Source organism: Mixophyes fleayi, chromosome 11, assembly GCF_038048845.1.
Source record: "Mixophyes fleayi isolate aMixFle1 chromosome 11, aMixFle1.hap1, whole genome shotgun sequence".
Taxonomy (NCBI): Eukaryota; Metazoa; Chordata; class Amphibia; order Anura; family Limnodynastidae; genus Mixophyes; species Mixophyes fleayi.
In genome coordinates this window covers 92,256,096-92,269,901 of record NC_134412.1, presented here as the reverse complement: position 1 = coordinate 92,269,901, position 13,806 = coordinate 92,256,096, and the positions used below count along the sequence as shown (strand labels likewise).

General features: G+C 42.9%; 2 protein-coding genes and 5 non-coding genes across 10 annotated transcripts in view; 6 read left to right on the top strand and 1 right to left on the bottom strand.

Annotated features, from left to right (window-relative positions):
• GRAMD1B (GRAM domain containing 1B) overlaps positions 1 to 5,878 on the bottom strand; it is a 301,019-nt gene extending 295,141 nt beyond the window's left edge. For 2 of the 4 annotated variants that reach the window (XM_075190312.1, XM_075190313.1), the window contains exon 1: positions 5,691 to 5,877. The gene's annotated coding sequence lies outside the window, so the exon portion shown is untranslated. Of the gene's footprint in view, positions 1 to 5,194; positions 5,627 to 5,690 lie in introns of those variants that run through there. The other 2 variants (XM_075190311.1, XM_075190309.1) reach the window with 2 other exon arrangements.
• A 91-nt stretch (positions 5,879 to 5,969) lies between these two features.
• HSPA8 (heat shock protein family A (Hsp70) member 8) lies at positions 5,970 to 11,126 on the top strand. The gene is made up of 9 exons (XM_075190321.1): positions 5,970 to 6,093; positions 6,702 to 6,911; positions 7,101 to 7,306; positions 7,705 to 7,857; positions 8,579 to 9,134; positions 9,462 to 9,664; positions 9,888 to 10,086; positions 10,300 to 10,532; positions 10,735 to 11,126. Exons 2-9 carry the CDS (start codon positions 6,707 to 6,709, stop codon positions 10,918 to 10,920), a joined length of 1,941 nt encoding a protein of 646 aa, XP_075046422.1. The 5' UTR covers positions 5,970 to 6,093; positions 6,702 to 6,706; the 3' UTR covers positions 10,921 to 11,126.
• LOC142108053 (small nucleolar RNA SNORD14) lies at positions 7,892 to 7,990 on the top strand. The gene has a single exon (XR_012680082.1). It is a non-coding gene; the product is annotated as a small nucleolar RNA SNORD14 (small nucleolar RNA).
• Positions 9,279 to 9,377, top strand: LOC142108055 (small nucleolar RNA SNORD14). The gene has a single exon (XR_012680083.1). It is a non-coding gene; the product is annotated as a small nucleolar RNA SNORD14 (small nucleolar RNA).
• On the top strand, positions 9,692 to 9,790 carry LOC142108052 (small nucleolar RNA SNORD14). Its single transcript, XR_012680081.1, has one exon. It is a non-coding gene; the product is annotated as a small nucleolar RNA SNORD14 (small nucleolar RNA).
• Positions 10,117 to 10,214, top strand: LOC142108056 (small nucleolar RNA SNORD14). Its single transcript, XR_012680084.1, has one exon. It is a non-coding gene; the product is annotated as a small nucleolar RNA SNORD14 (small nucleolar RNA).
• On the top strand, positions 10,563 to 10,661 carry LOC142108051 (small nucleolar RNA SNORD14). The gene has a single exon (XR_012680080.1). It is a non-coding gene; the product is annotated as a small nucleolar RNA SNORD14 (small nucleolar RNA).
• Positions 11,127 to 13,806: the final 2,680 nt, after the last annotated feature.

Here is a 13,806-nt window from a genome sequence, read left to right as displayed (position 1 = left end):
AAAGACATACCATACCCAGGACTCTCTATTTCTTTTACTGTGTGCAGACCAGAAACACTCTGTGTTATCATCATATATTGCACGCCAATAAGATATTTGCAAGCTTTTTCCTTTAGACATGGGGTGGGGGGGGCATATTGGTACTTCCCAAGGGTAGCACTGCTCTACAGTCATTTGCACTATACATCATTTGAGCTGATACTTTCTCAGTCTTGGCAGAAAGCAGAAGACCAAGCTCTCCTGAAACGGTTATTAGCCTACTATAGTCTTTGTGGATGTATGAATCCCATCTAATGGCACTCTATACTTTTCACTTACTACCAAAGTCAATCCAAGACAATAACTTATTTAGTGTTTCAAAACATCACAATCTCAGTGCTCAACATCTACAGCACCTGACTGTTTGAAAAAACAATTAAATTTTTTATACCTGCCACTAGAGGGAGTTTTCACACAGCACTATAACAAACCATACACTTTGTTTCACTTGCACTTTATTACAAACAGGTTAAATCAGAAGGTTGGCCGTTTGCAGCTATTGCCATGTAATTATGCTATATATAGAATCAGGAGGGATGGGACTAAGTAATGGGTGGAAATAGAGTAATCCAACCTGGAGATACCCTTGTCCATATTGCCTTGGCCCCCCCAAAATATAGAGTCTATACTTGACTGTTGGAGAAAATTTAGAAATCGAAAGTGCATTTCTTCAGTGCCTTCACCTCCAACTACATTTATACTAAATGCAGACTTCCCTCCTGGCCTCCACCAAGAGAAATTGAAGTCATGTTTTTGAGCAGGTGTGTTAAGGCGGTCACGCTACCCTCCATCACTTGAAGAATGGTTTCGTCGGATTGATTTTTAGATTACATAATTTTTTTTTCATGACAGATAGATGCAAAGACTTTATCACAATTTAGGCTAGCAGGATAGACTTTAAGGAGATCTACAGGGATCACTGTTAGGATCAGACAGAGACACTGGTCTGCGTTATCAGTCCGTGTGGCCACGATCTGCCTCAGTTGCATCCGTGACTTGAGATTGGAAACTTAGGTAATTACGTCACTGGGCGCAGCCATGTTGGAATCAGCTGTCTAATGTGTTCAATCATTGCATCTTAGACACAGCTGTTAATCATTCCTTCAGATCACTGCTATTGGATACCTGTTCCTTTTCCCGCTTCCTGTGCTGGTTGTAGATTATCTCGCTAGTGTGTACTTGTCTTTATAGTTCACCGTTGCACTTTCCTGCCTTCTACTCGCGCCCCTCCCTTTTCCTCCACTCATGTTTAAAGTACAATTGTATTATAGACGGTTTGTTCATTTACGTTTGTAAGACAAGGAACTGGATTCATATATGTCAATATTGATGTTACCTCCACAATCTTAACATACATTAAAAAAGGGCTCTCTCTCAGGAGAACATGGTCTCACAGCAATAAAGTTTTTACTTTTTGCTAGCTATATAATGCACAAGGCCCTCAGTACAGGTTTCCTTTGAAGAGGACTGATTAAAAAAAACAAACAAACCAACATGGTACTACATATTGCATTTGCTTACATTTTACTTCCCCCCCCCCCATTACAAGAAAAATGCACCAGTCTACAATTAAAAAGTTAATTCTTTCAGTTCATCTCCTGACTGGATGACTGCACTTGGGCATCAGTGATGATGAAAGTGACCCAGAGTGCTGAACTCTATTAATATCGCACAATTTGGTGATTGACATATGTGAACAATAGTGTCACACTCCGTTCCCCGGGTATCTCCACCCGAGCCTCTAAACACTAACTTTTACTTTAAATCTCTCTTCTTAGTACAGGCTGTCAGCTATGCCTTGTACCTGTGATTACCTCACCTGCGTGTTAGTAAGTTCTGCTACTGGTCGGCCTACCTTTATAAGACCCCTCATTTCATCCTTTCATTGCTGGTTCTTCAAGTCATACCTGACCTGATTCTGATGCCCCCCGTGTTTCACATCTCTGTGGTAGCTGTGCTTCAACGCTGTTGTGTCTGGTCTCCGCTGACCTTTGCGCACCTGTTCCACTACCGTGGTAATCGCTGTGATCAATATCCACTGCCTACTCGGCCTGCACCACTGACTACTGCTGCCGTGTTCCACATCTTTGTGGTAGCTGTGCTTCATCGCTGCTGTGTGTCTGGACTCCGCTGACCTGTGCGCACCTGTTCCACTACCGTGGTACTCGTTATGATCAACGCCCCGCTATTCATCCCGTCTGCACCGCTGACTACTGCTGTTTCGTTCCACATCCCCATGGTAAGCTGTGGCTCATTGTTGCTGTATACATCTGGACTCTGCTGATCTCTGTGCACCAGTTCCACTACCGTGGTACTCGTTATGATCAACGCCCGCTATTCATCCCGTCTGCACCGCTGACTACTGCTGTTTTGTTCCACATCCTCATGGTAAGCTGTGGCTCATTGTTGCTGTATACATCTGGACTCTGCTGATCTCTGTGCACCAGTTCCACTACCGTGGTACTCGTTATGATCAACGCCCCACTATTCATCCCGTCTGCACCGCTGACTACTGCTGTTTCGTTCCACATCCCCATGGTAAGCTGTGGCTCATTGTTGCTGTATACATCTGGACTCTGCTGATCTCTGTGCACCAGTTCCACTACCGTGGTACTCGTTATAATCAACGCCCGCTATTCATCCTGTCTGCACCGCTGACTACTGCTGTTTTGTTCCATATCCCTGTGGTAAGCTGTGGCCCTTCGTTGCTGCATATATTTGGACTATGCTGATCCTAGTGCACCAGTTCCATTATCGTGGCAATCGCTAAGATCATTGCCTGTCATCTATCCTGGCTACACCGTTGACTACTGCGGATTCGTGGTAAGCTGTGGCTCATCGCTGCTGTATATATACCTGACTCTGCTGACCTCACTGTACCTGCCGTAGGAACAACGCTTGCTATCTACCCTATCAACATCGTTGTCTAGTGCTGGCTCGTTTTACATATCCGTAGTGAGTAGTGACCCATCGCTGCTGCATATCTGGATTTCGTTGATCTGTTCATCTCCAGTAACTTCATTGAACTTTGTATTATGTTCCACTCCTTAGTGGTAAAAGTGGTGACTTTGCTTATTAGGCATTCAGTCTGCATTACTGAACTTTACTGATGGTTCCTCCTCTCTGTATATTATTGTGATCATCATCTACAGTTTATTCAACCTTCAGTGAACTTTGTATTATATTTTATAATAAAGTGGTAATCATTATTATCACCATTTGATGTCCGAATTGGATTTCTTCTGCTATTCAACCTGTTCTCCATCTGTCTCACTGGGAACTTCCCTGGAGGGCCGCAACCTGCAGGGTGGAAACCGCTGAAGCCCAAATTCCCTTGCGGGAGTCTCTGGTGAATACCTTCCACCTTGATAGACTCAGTGCCTCTAGAGAAGTCTAGCCAATACCAGTCGAGACAGCGGGATCTTACTCATCTATTCGTGAGCTAACCTGACAAATGGACTGTGATGCTATTGAGCAAGCCATAGGATGTGGTCAGCTCAGCTTGTATTAGATGGTTTGAAGCCAATTGCCGATTGGTTGCAATAGGTTACTGCACAATTACACTTTGTTAGTAAATCTCCCCTTCTTGCTGTACCCATCGGTACTCACTCAACAAACTAGCTAGCTCCCCATAAATCATTCTAATAACACATATTACTGATATCTACTCCATTCTTAGTGGGGGAAAAAATGGAAATTGGAGATTCTAGCACATTCTGTATAAGTCTTTTTTCACATGCAGCAATTTGGCATGATCATTAGTAAGGCTTTGATCTCTATAGCATATTAGATAATCACATACTGTAGCAGGCTGTCTCTGCAGCAGTAAGATAAAGGAGGAAGAGCGACAAGGAAAGTATGGAGAGGGGGCAGGGAATTAACAAAGGAAACAGGATAGTCAGGATGGAGGAGGGGGATGTTCCTATAAGAAACCTATCTCCCCTATCCTGTGCTTGAGAAGCTGTAAATTCACATTAATTCAGGTTGTTATACCAACGATTGTGTTTTGTTTTTAAATTAGGGCTATGCTTTAAAAGAGACACAATTTTAAACCATTCATCACAGCACTTACCTATTTACAGATTATTCAGACAAGATGTTTTTGCAATTGTAAAAGTGATTGCAAGGGTCACAGACAGAACGTAAGTACTACTAGCACATGGTTTGGAAACACTGATCCCTATGCCTAAATGTGCGTTATCCATCACTATGATATGATTTTCACCAATTCACAATATAAGTTCTGTGCCATGTGACCAAACATATAGTAGTTTTCCTACTGTTCTATAGACAACAAAATGTATACACCAAGCTGAATAATAAGATCTAAAGAAAAAAACATTCTTTTAAATTTTTATTAACCCCTACAAACATAAACCATAGAAAAAAATAAAAATGCTAGTCTCGAAATGCTTCTTTTTTCCTTGTTCTTTTCTATGGGTAAGATCACACAAGTTTTATTGCAATTCCTTCTAAAAGAACAACACATTCTGCACCTGGTAACAAAGAAGCACATGTGTATCGGGCCCATACCACTGCACTATGCCTGCATGAGTGTAACACTAGGACCTCTATGAGGCTGGCTACATTAGCTTCTGATAATTACATGTTCCTCTCACAGAGATACAGCACGCTACTATGAAACAACAATGAGACCATGCAGCCATAGAGAACATTTGGCTACAAAACCACAGGAGGAGCTAGGGAACACTAACAATAATGTATGAAAACAATTACAGTAAATTTATATACTAGTATAGCCAAAGACTAGATAAATAAACAACAAAAACACTGTTTCCTAAAACCTTCTGCAGTGGCCATCATGTTTATTACATGAATATAGCAATGTGTGCTCTTTGGGTATCTGAGTAACATCTATGAAGCTGGTTTATGAGTGAAATACTTTGTAGCCCTGTTATTTATACGTACATACTATGTTTAAAACAAAAACCTGTCTGAACTTCAGGAACATAACATAATATTAATCAATATTGATTTGTATAACTAATTATGAGGCGACATGTGCTCAGGTTTCTATAGATACCTACAATGTCTGGATGTAAAATATTCTCATTCACGAGGTGGCTAACCCATAATTGTAGAATTATATTGTAAATCTGTCACCTCGGTTGTGCCTATATTTTATCTTAATTACCTCATATTAGATGTTTTTGCTTATAATACACCCCTCCAACGGATTTAACCTTATATATTCACATTGGTTTTCCAATTATTTGAAGAATGGGCTTAATACGTGTAAACCACGTCCTTAGAAATCTATATGAAGTCCCCACAACGTGGTGAAATAACACAACACGTGATCGCCTGAATCACCTCAGCACAGACCGGAAGCACCACGATTACCTCATGCAGAGATCTGCCTAGCAACTAAATTACAGCTAAACATCGCACTATGATTGGACGCCGAACAACGACTGCCGTCCCTGGCCACTCAGAACGGCCACGCCAACGACTTCCCCTCCCTGTCCATAATGACATCCGCCATGTTACATCAGGGCAAACCGGTTAAAATTACGGCATCACCCGAATAAGTGCATCGTAAACGGCAAATATTAAATTCATAAACCTGTTGCACCATCATAACCCAGTGTCGTTATATTTTAACAAAACGAATTACAAATACAACACACCCAGTAAGATGTATTTTACGTTTAGCTCTGATAGCATTTCCGCAGATAGCCCCTTCAAATGTGTTTGTCGCAGACGAAGCGCGGAAATAAACCGTGTGATAACAGCATGCATCTATGAATGAACTGTAAAATGGCGACGCCAACCTCCCCCTCACATCCGTACAAAACGAGGGAAGCCGGCTCTATGCAGAGACAAGAACCTTCCAGAAGGGTGCGACGGTTTGCATCAGGTGACGGCAGGGAACGCGAGGATTGGACGAACGCCAGTGACGTCGGCGAGTTCTGGAAGCTTCTGGAGCTGTATAAAAGGCAGCCGGCACGGTAACTCCTCCTCATTTCACCTCGTCAACTCGGAGACGGCGAGCAGCTCAGTACGGACCAAGGAGCTCTAACCGCAGTGCAGGTACGGCCAGGCCGGGGAGGGGTAGCTGGGCCGAGTCTAATCCACTTATACGGGAACTAGTGCGGGGCTGCGGCAGTCACCCGTATTATATTGTGTGGTGACCCCGAGCTATATCCGGGTCTTTTACTGGCCTGCAGCCTTCTGTGGTCAGTATACACCGTGTCCTAGTTATTAATTTATTCTGGGGATTGTGTCCCCGGCTCCTGTACGGTGTCACGTGGGTGTCCTCTATAGCAAGATGGCGGCTCCCTTATGTAAAATGGCCCCGGTGAGGTCACATGGGCGTCCTCCGGTGTTGGGGGGAGACCCAGGCCGAAACCAGCGGTTGGTGGTACGGGGGGTGATGCTCCAAATCAATCAGTATTAACTTTATTGTGGAGTTATATACGGTATATAATGTGATATAAGGTCGTTTCTTCTGCTAGTCTTTCTAGCCGTGGAGATGCACAAAGCTCTGGCATGCTGAGACTTGTAGTTTGATAGGTTTAAGGCCCTGGTCACTTTTGATGTGTTTCGTGACTTTTCTGTTATGAATCTGATCCAGTGATGGCTGTGATGTTATACAAGGCTTGTGCCTGGATTACTAAGGTTGCATCTTATTATTGCAGAAATCATGTCTAAGGGACCAGCAGTCGGAATTGATCTCGGCACCACCTACTCCTGTGTAGGGGTCTTCCAGCATGGGAAGGTGGAAATCATTGCCAATGACCAGGGCAACCGGACCACACCCAGCTATGTGGCCTTCACAGATACCGAAAGGTTGATTGGAGATGCTGCCAAAAATCAAGTTGCCATGAATCCAACAAACACAGTTTTTGGTAAGTTGTGTGGTTTTGTTTTTCAATGCAAATGTCTGTTCTCGTGTTTATTTTTTTTTTGTTTTTTAAGTTTGTGTATATATACATGTAAGGACATTTAATGTGTCCAACCATGGGCAATACTATGACAATCAGGTCCTGGGTAGTGTGGCCAGTACCATAGAATAATCATATAACTCTGTTTTTAAGATGCCAAGCGTCTGATTGGCCGCAGATTCGAGGATACCGTTGTACAGTCTGATATGAAGCACTGGCCATTCACTGTTGTAAGTGATGGTGGAAGACCCAAGGTCCAAGTAGACTACAAAGGAGAGGCCAAGTGTTTCTTTCCAGAAGAAATCTCTTCCATGGTCTTGGTCAAGATGAAGGAGATTGCAGAAGCTTATCTCGGCAAGGTAATAAAGATTATTGTTTACACCTGTAATTCTAGTACTCTAAAGTAGTAACTTGTCTTGTGGGTTTTTGTGTAAAATAGAAATTGGCACGTTTAACAGACTTAGCCAATATGTTTATTCTTTAGCAATGCTTTATGGTTGTGAACAAACACCAAGGAGTAAATGTATCGAGCTGAGTTTGAAAGACCAATCAGATTCTAGCTATTAGTCTACAAAATGATAGTAACTACTATAGGCAACATCTCCACTCCTGGAACTCCAGGAAAACTCGACTTGATACATTTACCTCCAGGTGTGAGTGGTGGGGGGAGGGCTCAAGTTATCTGTATACCCTATTTTTCTTTTTGTGGCAATTGTGTGATCCTTCAGTAGTAACAAAGCTTTTATATCTCTCCTAGACTGTGACCAACGCTGTGATCACTGTACCAGCCTACTTCAATGATTCCCAGCGTCAGGCCACTAAGGATGCCGGCACAATTTCTGGCCTCAATGTACTACGTATCATTAATGAGCCAACTGCTGCCGCTATTGCCTATGGGTTGGACAAAAAGGTAAATGTGTGTGATTTAGGACTGTAACACTCGATCGCTGTGATGAATGTTTCCAAAGCCATTCGTAGTTTCCACCAGACCTGAGCTGTGAGGCTCATGATGGCACCAGTACCTTCCTTGGATGTCTGAGCGATCATTAAGCTAATGTGTATTCTGTGTCAACAACAAGCTTAATAAGCAGCTTGTCTGTATCTGTAGTTATGTAGTCTCCATTCTTTGGTTTGTAATACAATAATCTTCTTAAATTGCTAATCTCAATCTAGTCAACTAGACACTAAACCAATAACGGAACAGACAACACATGTCTGTCCATGCTTGTGGTTACCACTATAGGTATATAGGTACCTTCATCTTCTGGCAGCTATCGTCGCTTTATATAACGCTTGCAGATTCCGTAGCGCTTTACAATTGGGAACAAACGGTAATAAAACAATACTGGGTAATAAATACATAGAGGTAAGGAGGTCCTGCTCACACGCTATGAAACCACATACTCTCTGAATTAGAGATGGACTAAACAGAATAGTCTCCCTTTCTAATGCACTGACTGCTGGAGCCAAGGATTCGGTACAGAATTCTAATGCCTGTTGGTATCAAAGCTTCACAGGACCAACCTGCTAGTGTATATACTGACTTGCTTAAGGCTGTTAGGATGTACCCTTAACACAGTTGACTTATCTCCCACTGCACAATTTTGATGACCTTCCTGCTCTATCTTCAGGTTGGCGCAGAGAGAAATGTGTTGATCTTCGATCTTGGTGGTGGTACTTTTGATGTCTCCATTCTGACCATTGAGGATGGCATCTTTGAAGTGAAGTCAACAGCTGGTGACACTCATTTGGGTGGTGAAGACTTTGATAACAGAATGGTGAATCACTTTGTAGCAGAATTCAAGAGGAAACACAAGAAAGATATCAGCGACAACAAGAGAGCTGTTCGCCGTCTCCGCACAGCCTGTGAGCGTGCAAAGCGCACCCTGTCCTCTAGCACCCAGGCGAGCATAGAAATAGATTCTCTGTATGAAGGAATCGACTTCTATACCTCAATCACCAGAGCTCGTTTTGAAGAGCTGAATGCTGATCTCTTCAGAGGCACCCTGGACCCAGTAGAAAAGGCTCTGCGTGACGCCAAGCTTGACAAGTCCCAGATCCATGACATCGTGTTGGTTGGTGGGTCCACCCGTATTCCCAAAATCCAGAAACTCCTGCAGGACTTCTTCAATGGAAAAGAACTTAACAAGAGCATTAACCCAGATGAGGCCGTGGCCTATGGTGCAGGTATGTTGTACTGATGTTTGACTGGCAAATAACAGTAATTTTATTGGTAGAATGAAGCTAGATCCACTTAAGGATGCATTGAACAGAAGTGGCTTTATGTATTACCTATACATAGTTATATAGGCTGTTCTACACCTCCATGGATCGCAATGATGAATGTTTCCAAAGCCATTCGTAGTTTCCACCAGACCAGAGCTGTGAGGCTCATGATGGCACCAGTACCTTCCTTGGATGTCTGAGCGACCCCCCCCCCCCCCCCCTGTCCCTGTAGTCAGTATTGAATGACACTGTATAGCTTCTTATCGCTGCTGTCTTTGTTCTTTCCAGCTGTGCAGGCAGCCATCTTGTCCGGTGACAAATCTGAGAATGTTCAGGACCTCTTGCTGCTCGATGTCACCCCTCTGTCTCTTGGTATTGAGACTGCTGGTGGAGTCATGACTGTCTTGATCAAGCGTAACACAACCATTCCCACAAAGCAAACTCAGACCTTCACAACCTACTCTGACAACCAGCCTGGTGTCTTGATTCAGGTAACAATCTGCCCTTCTGGTTTATAGTCGCTGTGATGAATGTTTCCAAAGCCATTCGTAGTTTCCACCAGACCTGAGCTGTGAGGCTCATGATGGCACCAGTACCTTCCTTGGATGTCTGAGCGACTAATAACTAGCAGCACAACCTCAGTCTAGTTAAAATTTAACTAGTATACACTGTTAGTACAACTGATTGATTATTAATTTTGGGGTTTCGTTTCAGGTATATGAAGGAGAGAGAGCTATGACAAAAGACAATAACTTATTGGGCAAGTTTGAGCTTACTGGCATCCCTCCAGCTCCTCGTGGTGTTCCTCAAATTGAGGTGACGTTTGACATTGATGCCAATGGTATCCTGAATGTATCTGCTGTTGACAAGAGCACCGGCAAGGAAAACAAGATCACAATTACAAACGACAAAGGTAACAATCGCTTATATCCTCTAATGACTTCCGCTGTGATGAATGTTTCCAAAGCCATTCGTAGTTTCCACCAGACCTGAGCTGTGAGGCTCATGATGGCACAGTACCTTCCTTGGATGTCTGAGCGGCTAAACCAATCAAAATTAAATGCTTGTTTCCCAAAGTAAGCTGTGTTCAAAAGCCATTCTAATGTATCAACAATAACTCTTACAGGTCGTCTGAGCAAGGAAGACATTGAGCGTATGGTACAAGAAGCTGAGAAATACAAAGCTGAGGATGAGAAGCAGAGGGACAAGGTCTCTTCTAAGAACTCCCTGGAGTCCTATGCATTCAACATGAAGGCAACTGTTGAGGATGAGAAGCTTCAAGGAAAGATCAGTGATGAGGACAAACAGAAGATCCAAGATAAATGTAACGAGATAATCGCATGGCTGGATAAGAACCAGGTATGTGTGAAGGGCAGATGCCGTCTATAGTCGCTGTGATGAATGTTTCCAAAGCCATTCGTAGTTTCCACCAGACCTGAGCTGTGAGGCTCATGATGGCACCAGTACCTTCCTTGGATGTCTGAGCGACTAATAACTAGCAGTAAAGTTTCTATGTCTTGCTATAATTGTCTGATACTGACCTGCACCCTTTACCTTTCAGACTGCAGAGAAGGATGAGTTTGAACACCAACAGAAGGAGCTGGAGAAGGTGTGCAACCCCATTATCACAAAGCTGTACCAGAGTGCTGGTGGCATGCCCGGAGGGATGCCCGGTGGCTTCCCAGGAGCAGGTGGTGCCCCATCCGGAGGTGCATCATCCGGCCCCACAATTGAAGAGGTCGACTAAACTTGAACGGCATTCCTCATGTTAGTCTTGTAACTCCTAGGACACTTTGTTTTAATGGCTGTTCTGTGTTAATTCCCATGTAAGCTGCTGTAAAGTTTAACTTTGGGGCATTAATACTTGACTTCACTCCATCAGACAGAACACCATTGCACTTTACCTGTACTGTAACAAGCATTGGTTCAGAAGAATAAATCTATTTAATTGGCTTTTTGGTTTTGTCTTTACCCCACCTGAAATGATGGTATCTGGGAAATTGTATAGATAATTAAGGTTACATAGACATTTGGTCTTGCATTATGTGTTCACAACTAGTTAAATGCATGTAAACTAATAACACAAATGGGGGAGATTCAATTACAAATATGCACAATGTTTCTCGAACAGCCATGGAGACACCTCAAATTATCATATTGGCTCATGCCTCATGGAGAAGATTTACCATAAAAACAGTAAATTTGCAGCCATGATCTGTGGAGTATTGCAGCTAACTGAATCTCTGCTTAAATCTTATGACCACTTAATCTTTATACTTTAACACTTGGCCTACACTGCTGGGTGTCTGGTCATTCCTTTTAGGTGCATTTGCCACACTTTACCTGTGACTATACAATTACATAAACGGTGGGGTGGGTATGTAACAATACTAGTCCAGTGATATCTGTAGAAAACTAATGCATAACTGGGCAGCTTGTGGCATTACAAGCCCCAGCATGCTTTATAAGTAAATGGCTAACTGATAGCTGTGCATGCTTCTGGGTCTTGTGTTAAAACACATGTGGGGGGCATTGGCTGACCAGGCCTGCTATTGGATGAGATGACTGCTTAAATATGTATGGGGTAGGGTAGATGCAGGTGATATTTGCAGTGTTGACAGCTAGTACTTAAGGTGCTCTCACAGGCACACTTCCAGCTAGGTATATTGTGTACATGATGCACTCTTCAGTCACAGTAGAAATCAACATCAGCAGTTTCAATTTATAAAGGATTGATGGTGGGTGGAGGCCCTACTGCAGTATAGTTTGCTACTGTAAAAGCTGAGCTAATAGTATGCATGTATTGCAAAATCTAAATACCAGCGAGTCAACATGCAGTAGATATTTGCAAGTAACTAATTGCTCACATCAGTCCCAGCCCCAGTGTAGCTCACAATTATCACATGGACAGGCTAATCTTGTATTGTTGGATGCCAACTAACCTAGCTAGGAAGTATTGCATTTGGTAAGAGGAAACTACCAAATGTGAAGTTAATGTCCTGAACGTGGAGCTGTGGTCGCTCCTTGGTGATCTGTCTAAAATGCAGTCTGGCCACTCACATTTTATATCATGTGTTGGCTGGACCAGAGTTAGAAGTATTATTGTCCGGGCAGCACACAGTGGGTATCTCAACGAGCATATACATGTGTTCTGGGGTGACTGGATGCTGCGCCTATAAAGCAGTTTAAAAATTGTATGAACATGTGACAAGTCTGGTGCCTTAGGCTAGTCCCATGGAAGAGGTACCAGCCTTGAAGGTATATTCTGTAGCCATCCATATTGAGACCAGCAGCAGAATAAAATATTGGGTTGTGAAGAATGATCACCTGAAATAAGACACCTGCACTAAATTCTAATTTGTAGCTAAAATGGGGTTGCAGTTCCTATATATTTGCACAAGATGGCAGATTGTCCCTAAGACCACAGTCTGTTCCACTGGCTACAGAAAGCTACATTTATTAGTAATCTGGGAATGCATTATTTGATACTAGTTATTAAATGGCAATAGGTGGGCATGCATTGTATAGGTAAACTGTTGTAGGCTGCAAAATGTCCATTCACCTGTGCAATCACTATTGAGATACATGATGGGTATTTAAATACAAGCCAATGCTGTTACTAAAAGTTAGGTAATGTGTCCTCTGCAGTCACACAGGAGAAAGAGCTTTGGAAAAACTCATGTTGCAGGAGTAATGTTTCACTTGGGTTTTTACAGAGAACATTCAATCCTATTGTAAATGTTTAATACAGGTTTTTGCTACCCTTTATATACATTTTTCACACATGTTGGCTGGGAGTAATCCTGTCCCTTTAACCAGTCCAGGTTGGTTCACCTGGGCCTGGGTCACAATTTTATCATTGTACTTGGTGGCACCAGGCTGGAGAGAGATGGCAAAGTGTGGAAACACCACCGCCACCAAGCCTGTCAGATTTCATCTTTAAATCTTCTGCCCAAACTATTTTATAGGCCTTGGAGAGGACCTGAAGTCTGTTGCCCCTCCATGCCGAAAAATGGATCGGACACAGGTTTTGTAGCAGTGGTTGCGCTGCTGTTTTGATCCGTGGGCGGCAAGGCACCAGTAGGATCTATAACACTGCTTTCACCTATTCCAAGCACTGATTTATTATCACAACCTTATACACTTCATCGGATGCATTGTGCGGCCCTTTAACCTTCAAAGGGACTCCATTTGTTATAAGTTAAAACAATACATTTAACAAAAGAGATGCCCATCTGTAATATCCCATCAACTGGCATTTTAAAAAAGTGTTTCATGTAATGAACAAATAAAGTAGAAATCAGCTGGGGGGCCACAAATGAAGACTTGTAGGGCTGTATGAGGCCCATCACTGACAAATGCTAATATTTGGCTTTTTTGTATGTTTTGTAATTTTCAGTTGTCAATGAAAACAGAAATTTTCTACACTCTTGTATTTGTCTTTATTGATAACCCCCCCCCCCACTCCCCATTCTACAAAGTAAAGTATAAACACAAAGAGTAGAATAGATCTACATTCCATGGGGCATATTCAATTAGCTTTTGGATTCGTGGTAACGCGCCGGAACAGCCGCGAAACGTAATACACGGTACCGCAATAACGTGGATTTTCGTTCGCAGCCCATAGGGTTGC

Coding starts and splice junctions, on each gene's coding strand:
- HSPA8 (XM_075190321.1), top strand. CDS start 6,707: ATGTCTAAGGGACCAGCAGTCGGAATTGATCTCGGCACCACCTACTCC. Junction 7,858..8,578: donor CCTATGGGTTGGACAAAAAG/GTAAATGTGTGT, acceptor CTCTATCTTCAG/GTTGGCGCAGAGAGAAATGT. Junction 10,533..10,734: donor CATGGCTGGATAAGAACCAG/GTATGTGTGAAG, acceptor TTTACCTTTCAG/ACTGCAGAGAAGGATGAGTT.